General features: G+C 43.8%; 1 protein-coding gene across 3 annotated transcripts in view; it reads right to left on the bottom strand.

Annotated features, from left to right (window-relative positions):
- LOC147421563 (putative phospholipid-transporting ATPase 4) overlaps positions 1–12,811 on the bottom strand; it is an 87,685-nt gene extending 74,874 nt beyond the window's left edge. For 2 of the 3 annotated variants that reach the window (XM_086503791.1, XM_086503792.1), the window contains exon 1: positions 11,888–12,811. In XM_086503791.1, coding sequence (XP_086359917.1) covers positions 11,888–12,274 — 387 coding nt within the window. In that variant the 5' untranslated portion in view covers positions 12,275–12,811. The remainder of the gene's footprint in view (positions 1–11,887) is intronic. The other variant, XM_086503790.1, reaches the window with a different exon arrangement.
- Positions 12,812–13,019: the final 208 nt, after the last annotated feature.

Below are 13,019 nucleotides of genomic sequence, written 5' to 3'. Positions count from 1 at the left end.
GTATTCCTCTTTTCCAGTTCGGATTTCCTCTCGACTATGGATATCCCCTTTCCGATGCACCCGTCACCCACCTTGTGACGCATCAAGAATACCCATCTACTAGTCCTTTCCTACCGAACTTACGGTACAATCCCCTTCACGATGCTCTATGTCACCCATCTTATGACGCATCAGAGATGTCCGTTCCCGGATGGTCGGATACTTCTTCCCGATGCTCCATGTCACCCATCCGATGTGACGCATCAGAAGTACCCGTTCTTGGTCGCCTTACAAATATTCCCGTTCACAGTGCTCCCGTCATTACTTTGAATGACGCACTAGGAATGCTCTGTACTCGGATGTCTCCAGTGAGAAAAACCCTCTCACTTAAAATTCCAATAATTCATTTAGAATTAGTTTCTTGGTGTTCCAAGCGCAAAAAACCTCTCACTTATAAATCCAATAATTCATTTAGAATTATTTTTCTGTTAGATAAAGCCAATTTAGCAACATCCCTCTCACTTATAAACAGTTGTCCTCAACTGTAGAGGTCCAACTGAACTGCCGGGGAGAAACCGGAAAAGTTCAAATCTTGCTCAATGGTGAGTTCAGCCAGTCCTTTCTCAAAAGAGAACTTAGAAATTAAAATAAACAAAAATTCAATAATTCAATACTTACCTTACCAGTTCATGTCCTTCCTCTAGTACCTCGAGGATATCCTTCACCATTCATTAAACTTACGAGCCATGTAAGAACTCGTCATTCGCGTCTTTCCGAGAATCTGTTAACTCAATTCCACCTTCTCAATCCCGAGAAGAATCATCCTCCTAAAAATTAATTTAAGTCTATGTCCTTGCGCATAACCTTGCGCTATTAGTCATGAGGATATTAAACCTCTTGTGTCCTCCCACATAGGGAATGCCCAAATCATAAGAGTATTAATCTTGATGTCTTCCTTCACAAACAAAGTGTGTGATCACCTTAAAGAAGGTTCTTGTTTCGGGCTATCGCTCAACGTAGGCGGACGGTTCCAATCCGAAGATTCCTTGTGCACGGCGCACTTCCTTCCAATCTTTTCCTCCTTGCAAGCATCAATGACGCCTTGCAAAATCTCAAGCAAATAGGATTCTAGCCATAGCATTTTCTAAACGTACGTTCAAACCCGGTTCACAATAGAGCAAACCCTCTTTGATTCTCAGGGATGTTCTCCCATATGGAATTCTTACCATTTTGAAACGGTTGGCGAACTATATTCTTATGAACATAATAGTTCGAATTTATTCCAGCAGCGTGTAAATGCTACTTGACCTGCTCATGGAGAAACATATACCGCAACCAAAAGTTGCTACTGTAATGGTAAAAGCACATAGCATACTCAATGATCAACAACCATCAGAAAACCTCTTCTCCGTAGAGAAACTCAAATTCCTTCTACCGAACACATCTCAATAGAGATTCTCATGTCGGAATATCCTTGCGCGCAAAAAGGCGCTCAAGAGAGTATAACAAACTCTCGTCCAGTTCCTGGCATAGGTCTGCATCTTCGTGTGTTATCCATGTACTCAAAAGTGTACATAATTCTTAAGCTGTGTTAGAGTTTCGATGAACCTGGGAAATTACCTTCCCTTCGTAAGATCCTTAGAGCGAAGACACTCAACTTGACGGTCCCTTGGCTCGACCTTAGAGCAAAACCCGCTCATCAAATAATCTAGGATTTCAATCCTTGGATTCCTCGAGCACAGGCCGTAGACGTTGCTTGTTCCTTCCGTCGTAAAGAGAGTGTTCATTCACTTGTGTGAAAAGCACTACCATATCTTCCCTTATCGAGTAGGGGGTGTTGATTCATAAGGTACTCAAGCTTAGTGAAAGCTTTTCTTGGTTGAAGTCTTGGAATGGTTCCTTCCTTTCTGCCGTCCTACCCACGATAGCAGGTAATTTGTTGGTGAACTACCGGATACGAAATCAATAGTTGACCTTCCGGATGGTTGAGCAAACCAATTCATTCCATAAAGCAATGTTTCAATTCAATTCTACTCTCATAAACACTCGAGAGTTATTGTCCTGGTTAGACACATGCATATCTCGTGCATAAAAGCAATACGCAGTTTATGAGTTCCTCAAAGATTTAACTTTGATCAAAGACCTGCCCTCTCACTTAAAGTTTGAGGGTCTTCTATTCAAAAACTTAGGAGTTAGATTGAATTCCCTTACTCCAAACTTTCTGTGTTCAATGATTCTCGTCCCACTACGAGGATTGGATTCTATGTACACTAAGGTATACACTTTCAGCTTTTATTGCTGACTCTACCATCTGCTGCAAAGTATCTTGCAAAGTATCTTGCACATGGGTTTACAAAATTCGGGCAAAAGTCCTTTGTTGAATTTCTTCATCTTTCCTTCCTCAGAGAGGATCGAGAGTGGAGCTACCTTGGCAAGAGTGAACCACTACTTGCTTGACTCACTCGTGTTCCTATTGGGCAAACCCATCCCAATCTTCTTGGATGCCTTCCTCAAAGTGTAGAGGAAAAAAATTTGTTGAAAACTTCAGCCTTGAATTGAATCCAAGTCTTGTTGTAAGTTCCTTGCAGAGCTTTGGTATACCACCAAGTACTTGCAATCCCCTTGAGGTGTTTGGTCACATGTCTCACCTTCAACGCTTTTCAGAAATTGCCGCCTGCAAAGGCAACTTCAAACTGTCGAATGAAAGCGGTAGCTTTTGGGACATCTTCCCAACCGTCAAAAGTATCAAGCTTGACCAGAGTGTTCTAAGGTCTAAAGACCTTCTTCATATCCTTCCCAAAATGGCGGGATTTCTTGGCTATGGTTTTGGATTGACGTTCATGGATATTTTCTAGATTCCGAAGGATCTTGAGCATTCCGCTCCTTGGATTCTCTAGGATCTTGAGCATCATGCTCTCGTCGCCTTGTCAGAGAATCCCAAGTCTTGTGTCGACTTCTTGCAAAGAGAAAAAAAAAATTCCAACTCTGCAAGCTTTTTTTCCTGCAGGACTTAGCTTTCCGTCTGCTTACTTCTCTCTTGGCTTGTCATGGCTTCTTCCCATATCTTCCCAGAGTCGTCCTCCTTTACAGAGAAAGAGAGGAGACCATGCTCTGATACCACTGTCACAAACGGGAGCGCATAACAATATAAAATATACTCGGATAAATAGAATTTTTCACTTAATACTGAAGCCAAAGGATATAGAGAGAAATAAATAGAGACAGCGAGAGAGTGAGAAGATCGACACAGTACTGGAGACCAGAAGATGGGCTGGTCCCCCCCCTTAAAGAGAATTCTTTATTAGGGAGAATCTTTTTACAAGCACAAGAACCGGAGAAAACCCCTCCGTTCTAATTTTCTCACTCGATGGTCGTTCCTTCCCGTAAGGGAAATCCGAGAGACGAGCTCTCAATCCTTTTTCCGTCTGTACTCGGAGTCGAGACTCCACAGACAATTTCCGAATTCTGTTCCTGGAATTCCCAAGCGTAGGCTGAAGCCTTCTCACTTCTCCTTCGCGATGAAGTACCTGCAAACACACACGACAACAATTCGTATGGCGAATCCACAATAGATACCCGTCGCTCTTGCGCGGGAAAAGCGACTTCCGTGCTTCGTAGTCTCGCGATCTCTCGCGTCTTCTGGCGGCAGAGTCTTCTCTTGCTAGCGTTGGTAACCTCCCTTCAGTGAGGGCATGTGGTGCTTTTATAGCTCCTTCACCACAGCACGAATAGCTGCTCGCGGAGAGATCGTGGCCGGGTTTTTTTTTTCGTTTTTTTTTTTTTTTCCCCCCCTTCTGTTCTACCCGAAATAGGGAGAGAGAATTCGCTGGCTGGTTTTGTTGCTTTATTTTCTAAGTGGCTGCCCACTTATTAAGAGGACGGCCGGCATATTTTTTAAAATTGGTTTGAACCTGCCCAAAAACTCAATAAAACCTTATAAGTTAAAAACAATGCTTTCACAGCACTTCCCAGGCGTCCCTGGATGCAACCACATGCACGAATGCAATGCAAACATAGATTCCTCGCGGGAAAGAGTTTGATCTTCTCGGAAAACTCGTTCAAATTTTCCGCTTTTTAAGAAAAGCTTCTCAGAACCCATCTTTATTCTTGTGCTTGCGTCTTTACGCGTATTCCTCTTTTCCAATTCGGATTTCCTCTCGACTATGGATATCCCCTTTCCGATGCACCCGTCACCCACCTTGTGACGCATCAGGAATACCCATCACCTAGTCCTTTCCTATCGAACTTACGGTACAATTTCCTTCACGATGCTCTATGTCACCCATCCTATGACGCATCAGAGATGTCCGTTCCCGGATGGTCGGATACTTCTTCCCGATGCTCCCTGTCACCCATCCGATGTGACGCATCAAAAGTACCCGTTCTTGGTGGCCTTACAGATATTCCCGTTCACAGTGCTCCCGTCATTACTTTGAATGACGCACTAGGAATACTCTGTACTCGGATGTCTCCAGTGAGAAAAACCCTCTCACTTAGAATTCCAATAATTCATTTAGAATTAGTTTCTTGGTGTTCCAAGCGAGAAAACCCTCTCACTTATAAATCCAATAATTCATTTAGAATTATTTTTCTGTCAGATAAAGCCAATTTAGCAACATATACCATGGAAAGCTTTATATTGCGTGTGCTCTTCAACCTGAAATCTTGCTTGAAACTCATGCTCCCCCATATGCAGGGCATCGTGGTATTCACCCTACAACTATTGCTGTAACAGACTTGGACACTCCAAGTCAAGAATCTATTGTGATAGCACCAAATAACCACTTCAAAACAGTTTACAGTTCACAATTTTATTCGACATTGGCCTGGCAGAGTTCCGTGCCTAGAGATATTGGCCCCAAAGACTGGCGCCCCTTACAGTATTTCTTTTTGTATTAATCTGAGTTCAAAGTACAAGAGTGGTTGGGTCTCACTCTCAGACTCTACGTCCAGATGCTCTGAGAAGTGAGAGACCAACTTCATTTATAAAGAGTTACAAGGGTTGCCAAAAGCAGAGCCCCAAAAGCTGAAAAATCAAAAGCCTAAAAATAAAGCAAAGGCTCTTTCTCTCTCTCTTGCTTGTAAACATAAAGCAAAAGGGTCTTCTTTCTCTCCAATTGCGAAGGGAAAACAGCCACCTTTTGCATAGCATTAAAAAAAAACAAAAGCTGCCAAGTCCCACAATTTCCGGCACGAATCACGGACTGCCACGTCAGCAATCTGCTCGCATTTTCCGGGATCTTCCCCTGCTGCCTTTAGGGTTAGGGTTAGGGTTAGGGTTTCTGGCAGAAATTTGGGTTTTTGCAGTCGGGCAGCCATGTCATCAATTTGTGACAATTGCCACTAACACTTTCTTCTATTGGCCTACTCTCCCCAAGGATATCGAGAAGTATGTTTCTGAATGCATCACCTGTCAAAAAGTGAAGTACGACCATCAGATGAGAAGCATTGTTATGGATTGTTCTTCGACTTGCCCATACATCATTTGGTTGCCACGCTAAAGTTCTCATCTTCCTTTCACCCTCACACTGACCGGCAGTCCGAAAATGTGAACTCCACATTACTTGATCTACTCAAGACCTATGTTGCCGATCATAAGAACCTATGGGAGAAATACTTACCACTCATTGAGTTTGCCTACAAAAACACCACGTATTCCTCAACCTGGCAAAGCACCTTTCAAGATCATTGACAGACCTCACAAAGTTCCCCCTCTTCTACTCACATAGGATAAGATTTTCAAAGCTGACAAATTCGTGCAAGATTTGGATATCCCCTACACAAAGGTCAAGACAAGCAAAAGCGCGCTGCCAACAAACATCGAAAACAACTTGACATCAAAGTTCGTGACTTTGATGGCAAGCATCAAAAATGGCTTGACATCAAAGTTGGTGACTGGGTTTTACTTCATTATAAGAAGGCACAGCTACGCAAGAAGAAAGACAAAGAACCGTTATATCCCAAGCTCAGTCAACGCCATTATGGCCCCTTCAAAGTCATTCATCGCATTAATGTCAATTAGAATTGCTTTCACGCTGGAAGATTCACAATGCCTTCCATGTCAGCCTTCTTCAACGATTCAAAGGAGATCTACCTATTGAACCTTCGAGCGACGCTCTACCGAAGTAGAAGAGACTAAAAAAATTTTGATCCTTGAAAAGATTCATGCGCACAAAGATCGCACCACTTGAGAAAAGCGACACGAAGATTTCCAATCAAATTTAAAAACTACCCACCCATGGATGACCAATTGATAAACTCTGAGACGTTGACAGATCATGATAATCTAATACATTTGTATGAAAAATCTTTTGGATTAACTTGATTTTTGTGTATATGGACTTGACATGGTATGGCCAATGGCATCGTCCATCATATCATGAGGAAGATGTTCAATTTTGTGACTCTCGAGTCTCGACGGACTTTGGATGGACGATCGCATAAAAAGAGACATCGGTTGGGAATAAATCCAATGTCATTTGTATATGCATTAGAATGACGGACACTTGATAGTTTTTTAGTTGCACTTGAGGTATCTGCAACTAGCTTATCCCTTTTATGCACGCTGCCATCACTGCACAGGTATGCATGACTGAATGATCACTCTCGAAATTTCAATTGGAAAAACACTGTCTACATGTTTAAAAGCGTGGACATTCTTTTATTACTTTCTTTTTCTACTATATCCTACAATCGAGGACGATTTCTTTGATTTTAGCAAGCAGTATGTGACGGGTTTTAGGGTTAGGGTTTCTTCGTCGAGGTCATAGACGCAATTGATGGCCAATCACAAACTCAGGAAGGTGGTCCCTGCCAATCTCTTTGTTAGAGCTAGAATCCTCCATGTTGCACACTAATTTTCTCTCTCTAGAATTTGCTGATTTTCTCTCTCTAAACCTGAATCTGATTTTCTCTCTACTATAGATTTCCTCTCTAGAACCTGCAATTTTCTCTCTCTAGAACAGGACATGATTCTCCCTTCTAAAATTGAGTTTCTCTCTCTTCGTAAATTAAAAACTAACGCCCCAAAAACTTACCCAAATTCAAAGCTCACCCCAAACCTTTTTTTTTAAATAGTTTTTGCTTTTGAGTGGGTTTGTAAAAATAAAGAAGAGGGGAGTGCATCCTTTTGGGCAGCCCCCCGTCCTCCCTATTTGTGTGAGCCACCCGGAGCTATAAAAGCCACCCCCCCTTTCTCACTTGCACCAAACAAAAGTTGCAGATCGTGAACGCGTGATTGCATGAGCATTAAAACTCCAGAACTTCAGCCCTCCAAACTTTGCACCAGAGGAGTTCAAGAAATAAAGGAATACCCTAACAAGGGCACTGACAGTGCCAATCCAGGGCCATTGATTCTATACATGGGCATCGCGCTCCGACATCTTCTCGCTCTCTCCCTTCACTCTCTGTTTCAGTTCAGTTATTCAAGTTGTTTTGAAGTAGTAAAGCATTGAAGACTTTTGCAGATTCTAGTCGCCATTGTGTTTTCCGTCCGATCACTCGCCAGAATGATTACAATGATCATCATGATTACTTCCATGGGAATGGGCGGAGGTGGAGGTGGAGGAGAGCACGTAAGACTGCTTGCTAAGTCTTCTTGGTCTATGAGATTTGAAGGGGTTCTCTCTCTCAGGAGGTATTGTCACAGGACGGGCACCACGTGCCAATAGAAAAGAACAGACTGAACAGACTTTTAACACTTCAATAACAACTGAACTGAAAATGAGAGACGAGGTCCGGGCCGGGAGATATAGAGGCCTTTTACAACCAAACGCCCCCCAAACCGAAGCCTGCGTCGTTTGGAGGTGCTGAGAGTAATACTCCTCCCGCATAACCATCCAGGTCCGGGCCGGAAGTAACAACAATAAATATTTTTTAAGCATACAACCAAAATGCTCCCCAGATATCCCGTTTGCGTCGTTCGAAGATTCAAACAATACCAAAACAACATTTCTCACTACTCCACCCAAGAGTAAAATCACCAATCATTGAACCAGTATTAAAACCAAAGTCAAACATTTCAAATCGGCACCAAAACAGGTTCAAAACAGATACCATCCATTTCAAACAAATTTCAAACAAGATCACCAAACAAGTTCTCAAACAGAGTTGCAATCTCGACATCAGTCGAGCTCAAAAAGTTGACTGACTTTCCATCCTGAAACCTGCACCAAAAATTAGGGTTAGATTGATTTCATAAGGTCGTAGCCGAGCACAGCATGGTCCATCAGCTCTTGGACAGACAGTGTTTCTTTGGCGGCGATAGTAGTCCCAAGATAGTAATCGCATTGGACCTCCAAGGTCGTCTGCTCGTGAAGAGACATATACTGAGAGATGTCTAGAAATTTCAATTTATAATCTGCTAGAGTTTCCATGGCAAGCATTTCAGGATACCCCACTCTGCCAGAAGTCGCACTCCGAAGGAAGAGGTCAAAAACCATATAGCTTCGGGCAAAAAGTTTTCTTGAAAGCTTGTCAAGTCGTTGGAGTGTGCGGCTTGGTAGCTGTAGACATCAACATCTGCATGGCACTGCTTTTGAGAAAAACAGTGACTCAAAACAAATCTTGGATCCTTCTTTGCAAGTGATCTTTTTGGCTTATGCCCTGTAAGACATGAGCGGTGAAGACGGGAGCACGCCTGATGCGCGATGTATGAAGGGTGGGAGTGGCTAATAAGTCCGGGGTCGGGACCCGAAGATAGTTCAAATAAAATTCCAGTAGTCTCTGCTTTGCTCTGTCTGCTCTTTTGTAGCACAGATATGCTTTCAAAAAAGCACACGCCTGATGCTCTGATACCACTGTCACAAGACGGGCACTACGTGCCAATAGAAAAGAACAAACTGAACAGACTTTTAACACTTCAGAGAGTATGGGCCCCAAACCTTGGCGCCCATTTCAGTATTTCCTTATATCGCATCAACACAGTACAAGCCGGTACTCCAGACTCTGCACCTTCTTCTCCAGAAAGCATGCCCAAGAATGAGCCCATGGCCTCATATTTAAAGGCCCTAGGCCCCAAAAGGAGTTTTACACGAAAAGCCTTCAAACTCAAAAGCCATCTGGTCCAAAAGCAATGCTCAAAAGCTGCCTGTGTAATTTACGAAAATCCTTACAGCCTGCCATGTCAGCATGTCAGCACAAAACGCGAAAATCCGTACGGCCTGCCACATCAGCATTGTCAACGTAATTTTCGGAGCGTCCGTACTAATGCCACGTCATTTGTTGCGTTGTGTGCCCGGGGGTTCTACTTTATTTTAATTCCTTTATGTCACTGGGGCCCCATCGGACAGGGTCCCCATAAGTTGGTAGGACTTCTTCTTCTATTACTTGTTCTTCTTAGGGTTTAAACCCCTCGGCCAGGATCTGCAAGTTGGCTCCATTCGTAAGGGTTTTAACACGTCAGCAATTTGTAACAAGTATCCACGCCTCTATGGGTCACAACCGTGAGAGGGAAAACACGAGTAAATGAGGTGGTAACAATCTTCACACCAAGGTGCTATGTTACCCCTCGCAGGCACACCATGACTGCAACACCCAGTGAACACTCATTTGCTTTTTCTTACACTCAAGGAGCATAGTCCTACGCACAATGGCGCATCCTACAATTCCGAGTCTAGGAGGAGGCTTTTCTTGGGGATCCACGCAAACCAACATAGAAAGCAATGTACTAATAATTATGGTTGGTGCAATAACCAAGCAAAATCTCTAGTGAGAAAGAAACCTTTGATACCAATGTCCGGCACAATGATATATATATTCATAGTTAGCCGGAACGGGAATGGGGAACGGGAACGAGAGGGTCCGGAACGGGACGGGAACAGGGAGTCATAACGGGAACGGGGCCCGAACGGTCGACTAAAGCAAGGCTTGAATTACCTCCATTCATCGTAGCTCCAAATAAACTCCTAATCAACTCCAAAACTGCCCTCGAACTGCACCAGATATGTACCCCAAACAGTCCCAAATCTATCCCCAAAAGCCTACTTTTTTGCCCCCCCTACTTTTGTCCGTTCCGCCCCGCGTTCCCCCCATTCCGAAACACCATTCCGGTTACACCCCATTCTAGAACGGCATTTCGTTCCCGACTCCGTTTTGGGAATGGAGCTCGTCCAGAACGCCGTTTTGGAACGTTTGGGCTGTGTTCCGCCCGTTCCCTGCTACTCGCTCAACGGTCCCTCACTCGTCACCAGAGTGGTGTTTGCTTTTGAATGGCACAAAAGATGTGTACGAGAACCGTACATTGATGCTCATGCAATGCTGACGATACCTCCAAGCAGCTCCTATGATGAGGTACCTCATACAATTTGGGTCGACAAGCATCTCCAGCTGAAAAACACATGCTATGGGGCTACAAGACACCACTAGCAGAGGGTTAAGCGCCCCCAATTGCTGGCCTCTCCTACTACTACCCATGGAATTTTGTGGAAAATGACCCATGAGGCTAAATTTATGCTGGTTTTAATACCTAGACATTAAGTCATAGACTTCTCTTCTTGGCTGACTTTCTATCGCTGACATTATCCACTTCCTTTCTATTTTGAAATTTTGCCACTGCCTTTTGCCATACTCACAATTCCAAGTATCATAATCAAACCTGCACCAAGTATGCCTGCAAAGATGGACTGCGTAAATCATGCACATGCTTGCACACATCATGTTTTACAGTTCTGGCTGGTATGTAACTACGAATAAACATCTAGTAGTTTAGATGGCCTACACCACCGGTTGCTCGACTACACCGCGGCCTCTACAATAATTTATTCAAAGAGGGTTATGCAAGGGTACAGAACATGAGTTCTTGCAAACACATTCACAAGGGTGCCGATACACCTCCCCCTAGTGTTTTCTAGTCGGGTTTTGCTCCGAGTCGTAGTAGAATGTCCACATAGACACCTCTCCCACAAGGAAAAGAATCACAGGGGCATGCCATTGTGGTGGCATATCACTACCCATCCGAACCGAAGGAAAGTACTTCCAGACCCACCAAACATCGATGCATCCTCTCGCCCTCATACACACAATACATGGCTTCCATGTGCATTTCAGCGCCAAATGAGGGTAAAGGCCTTGAGCAAAAGAGATTATGGCCCACATTAAGGAGATCTTTTCCTCTCCAGTTTTGCAGACATTATGCAACTAGCAGAGGTGAAGGGTTTATAATTTAGTAGGAATGGTTCAGAAAGTTCTTGCATGAAATGACTTGCTCCCCAGGAATTTGATGATCAGCATTGTGGAATGTCTTTTTTGATGCCACGCTATTTGTTGCCTTCCTTTATTCATGTTATGTTATTGCTTTAGAAGTTGTCAGTCTCTTATTTTGTGAGCTGCCAATCGCTCGTTGTCTTTTAACGCACTCTTTTTCTTTGGAGGTGTGTATAGTGGCTACAGTCGATGTGTTTTTTTGACAGGACGGATGTTCTTTGGTGCTCTTGTACTTTCTTTTCCTGGCTAGAAACTACCTTCATCTTCTCCGCATCCACAGATATAATCCTCAAGGTCAATGTGCAAAACAGAAACATGCCACCAACGTCCCTCCTCGTCTCTTTAGTTAGGTTTATTCAGACTGCTCAAAGGCACTGTGCCATTCCTTGCCTTTTCTGGTCTCTCCCCTTTCACGCTAGGTGAACCAAAATACCCATGAAGCAGCTGATGTTCTGGCACCAGCAAATAGGCAGTGAACTTGCAGTCACCTCATTGGCCGCCAACTAGAGGCTTCACCAAGCTCTAACTGCTGAGTGGAAGATCAAAAGCAGGTTATGCACTGTATGCTTTCAGTCCGCTACAATAAATAGCAACACAAATCCGCACTTTCTCATCTTGTTGTGCCGCACAAAGATAACATAAGTGTGCTAACAAGTAAAAACACTTTAAACTTCCAAGACATGAATGCACTATAATCTCCACTTGCCTGCAAAAATCGTTGCCAATCTTCAACTCCCTCCTTTGCAATGCTCACACCAATGACAAAAACAAGTGGTGCAATCAAACTTGAAGCAGAAAATGGGGACAGAGGTGTCAAAGAGAGCGCTGCTGCAAACAAAAAATAGATATTTGCGACACGCCGGAACTGCTCAAAAAGTGCCTTCGGGAAGAAGGTCAAAAGGTTGTATTTTGTTGTAGACACCCAGTTGGAAGGATATGCCACTTGATGCTCATTGGGTCTGTTGATCAGGACTACTCTGGAAAATCCCTCGCAACCCATGTGAGAAGAGGGTTCATCATGGGCATGATGTTTGAGACACGAAAATGAATACACATGGCTCCATTTCACTCTTCTTCTCCTTGATTCTGCCATGTTGATAAAAACCCAATGCAGAATCAAACCTGCAAAATGAGAAACTGACTGTTGTTATGTAAAGCTTCACTTTTGACTTTCAGATGTTCCCCGTCCTCTTGAATATAGGCTTCCGTGTGGTGGAAGTGAATCTTGCTTTGGAGTGCACAATAGCTTCTTGAGTAGATCTGAAGGGCTAAATTCTCGCTGCTGGGGAAAAATGTTCAGAGCGGAGAGTTTTTGCCTGAGAGATGAAACGTGCTACAGACAATAAACACGTGCAACGAATTTGTGGGTGGGTCGAAGTTAGCCACTAGAGACACTGTACTTCCATAGCCTGAGGGCTGAAGATACGTGACAACGGGAAAATTCCACCCCGCCCGCAGACGCCATAGACTGAGGTGTGTAATTCCGGGTCGTCCATTCAACACGTAAGGACTCAAGGAGCTGTGGGTCTCTCATATGATACACCGTATACGTTGCGAGACGAGCGTTGCCGCGGAATATTGGAGGCTGTTGTTTTGACTTTCACCTCTGACGGACATAAGGAACATCATGCCACACTCAAGGTACTGCCCTCACGAAGAGGTAAGACTTGATGGACAAAACATTTAAGTAGAAGTTCATTCACACACACGCGCGACATGAAAACGGGGGTAGGGAGGTAACTTTTGGAAATGCAAATGCACCTCAAAAAAGTGCACTTGGTGAAGGGTGGATGCACTTGGTGAAGGGTGGAGGGGGTAACTTCAAAACAGTTACCCCT

Source organism: Adiantum capillus-veneris, chromosome 27 (genome assembly GCF_014529385.1).
Source record: "Adiantum capillus-veneris isolate H3 chromosome 27, ASM1452938v2, whole genome shotgun sequence".
In the NCBI taxonomy this organism is placed as follows: Eukaryota; Viridiplantae; Streptophyta; class Polypodiopsida; order Polypodiales; family Pteridaceae; genus Adiantum; species Adiantum capillus-veneris.
This window is presented reverse-complemented; position numbering and strand designations above follow the sequence as displayed.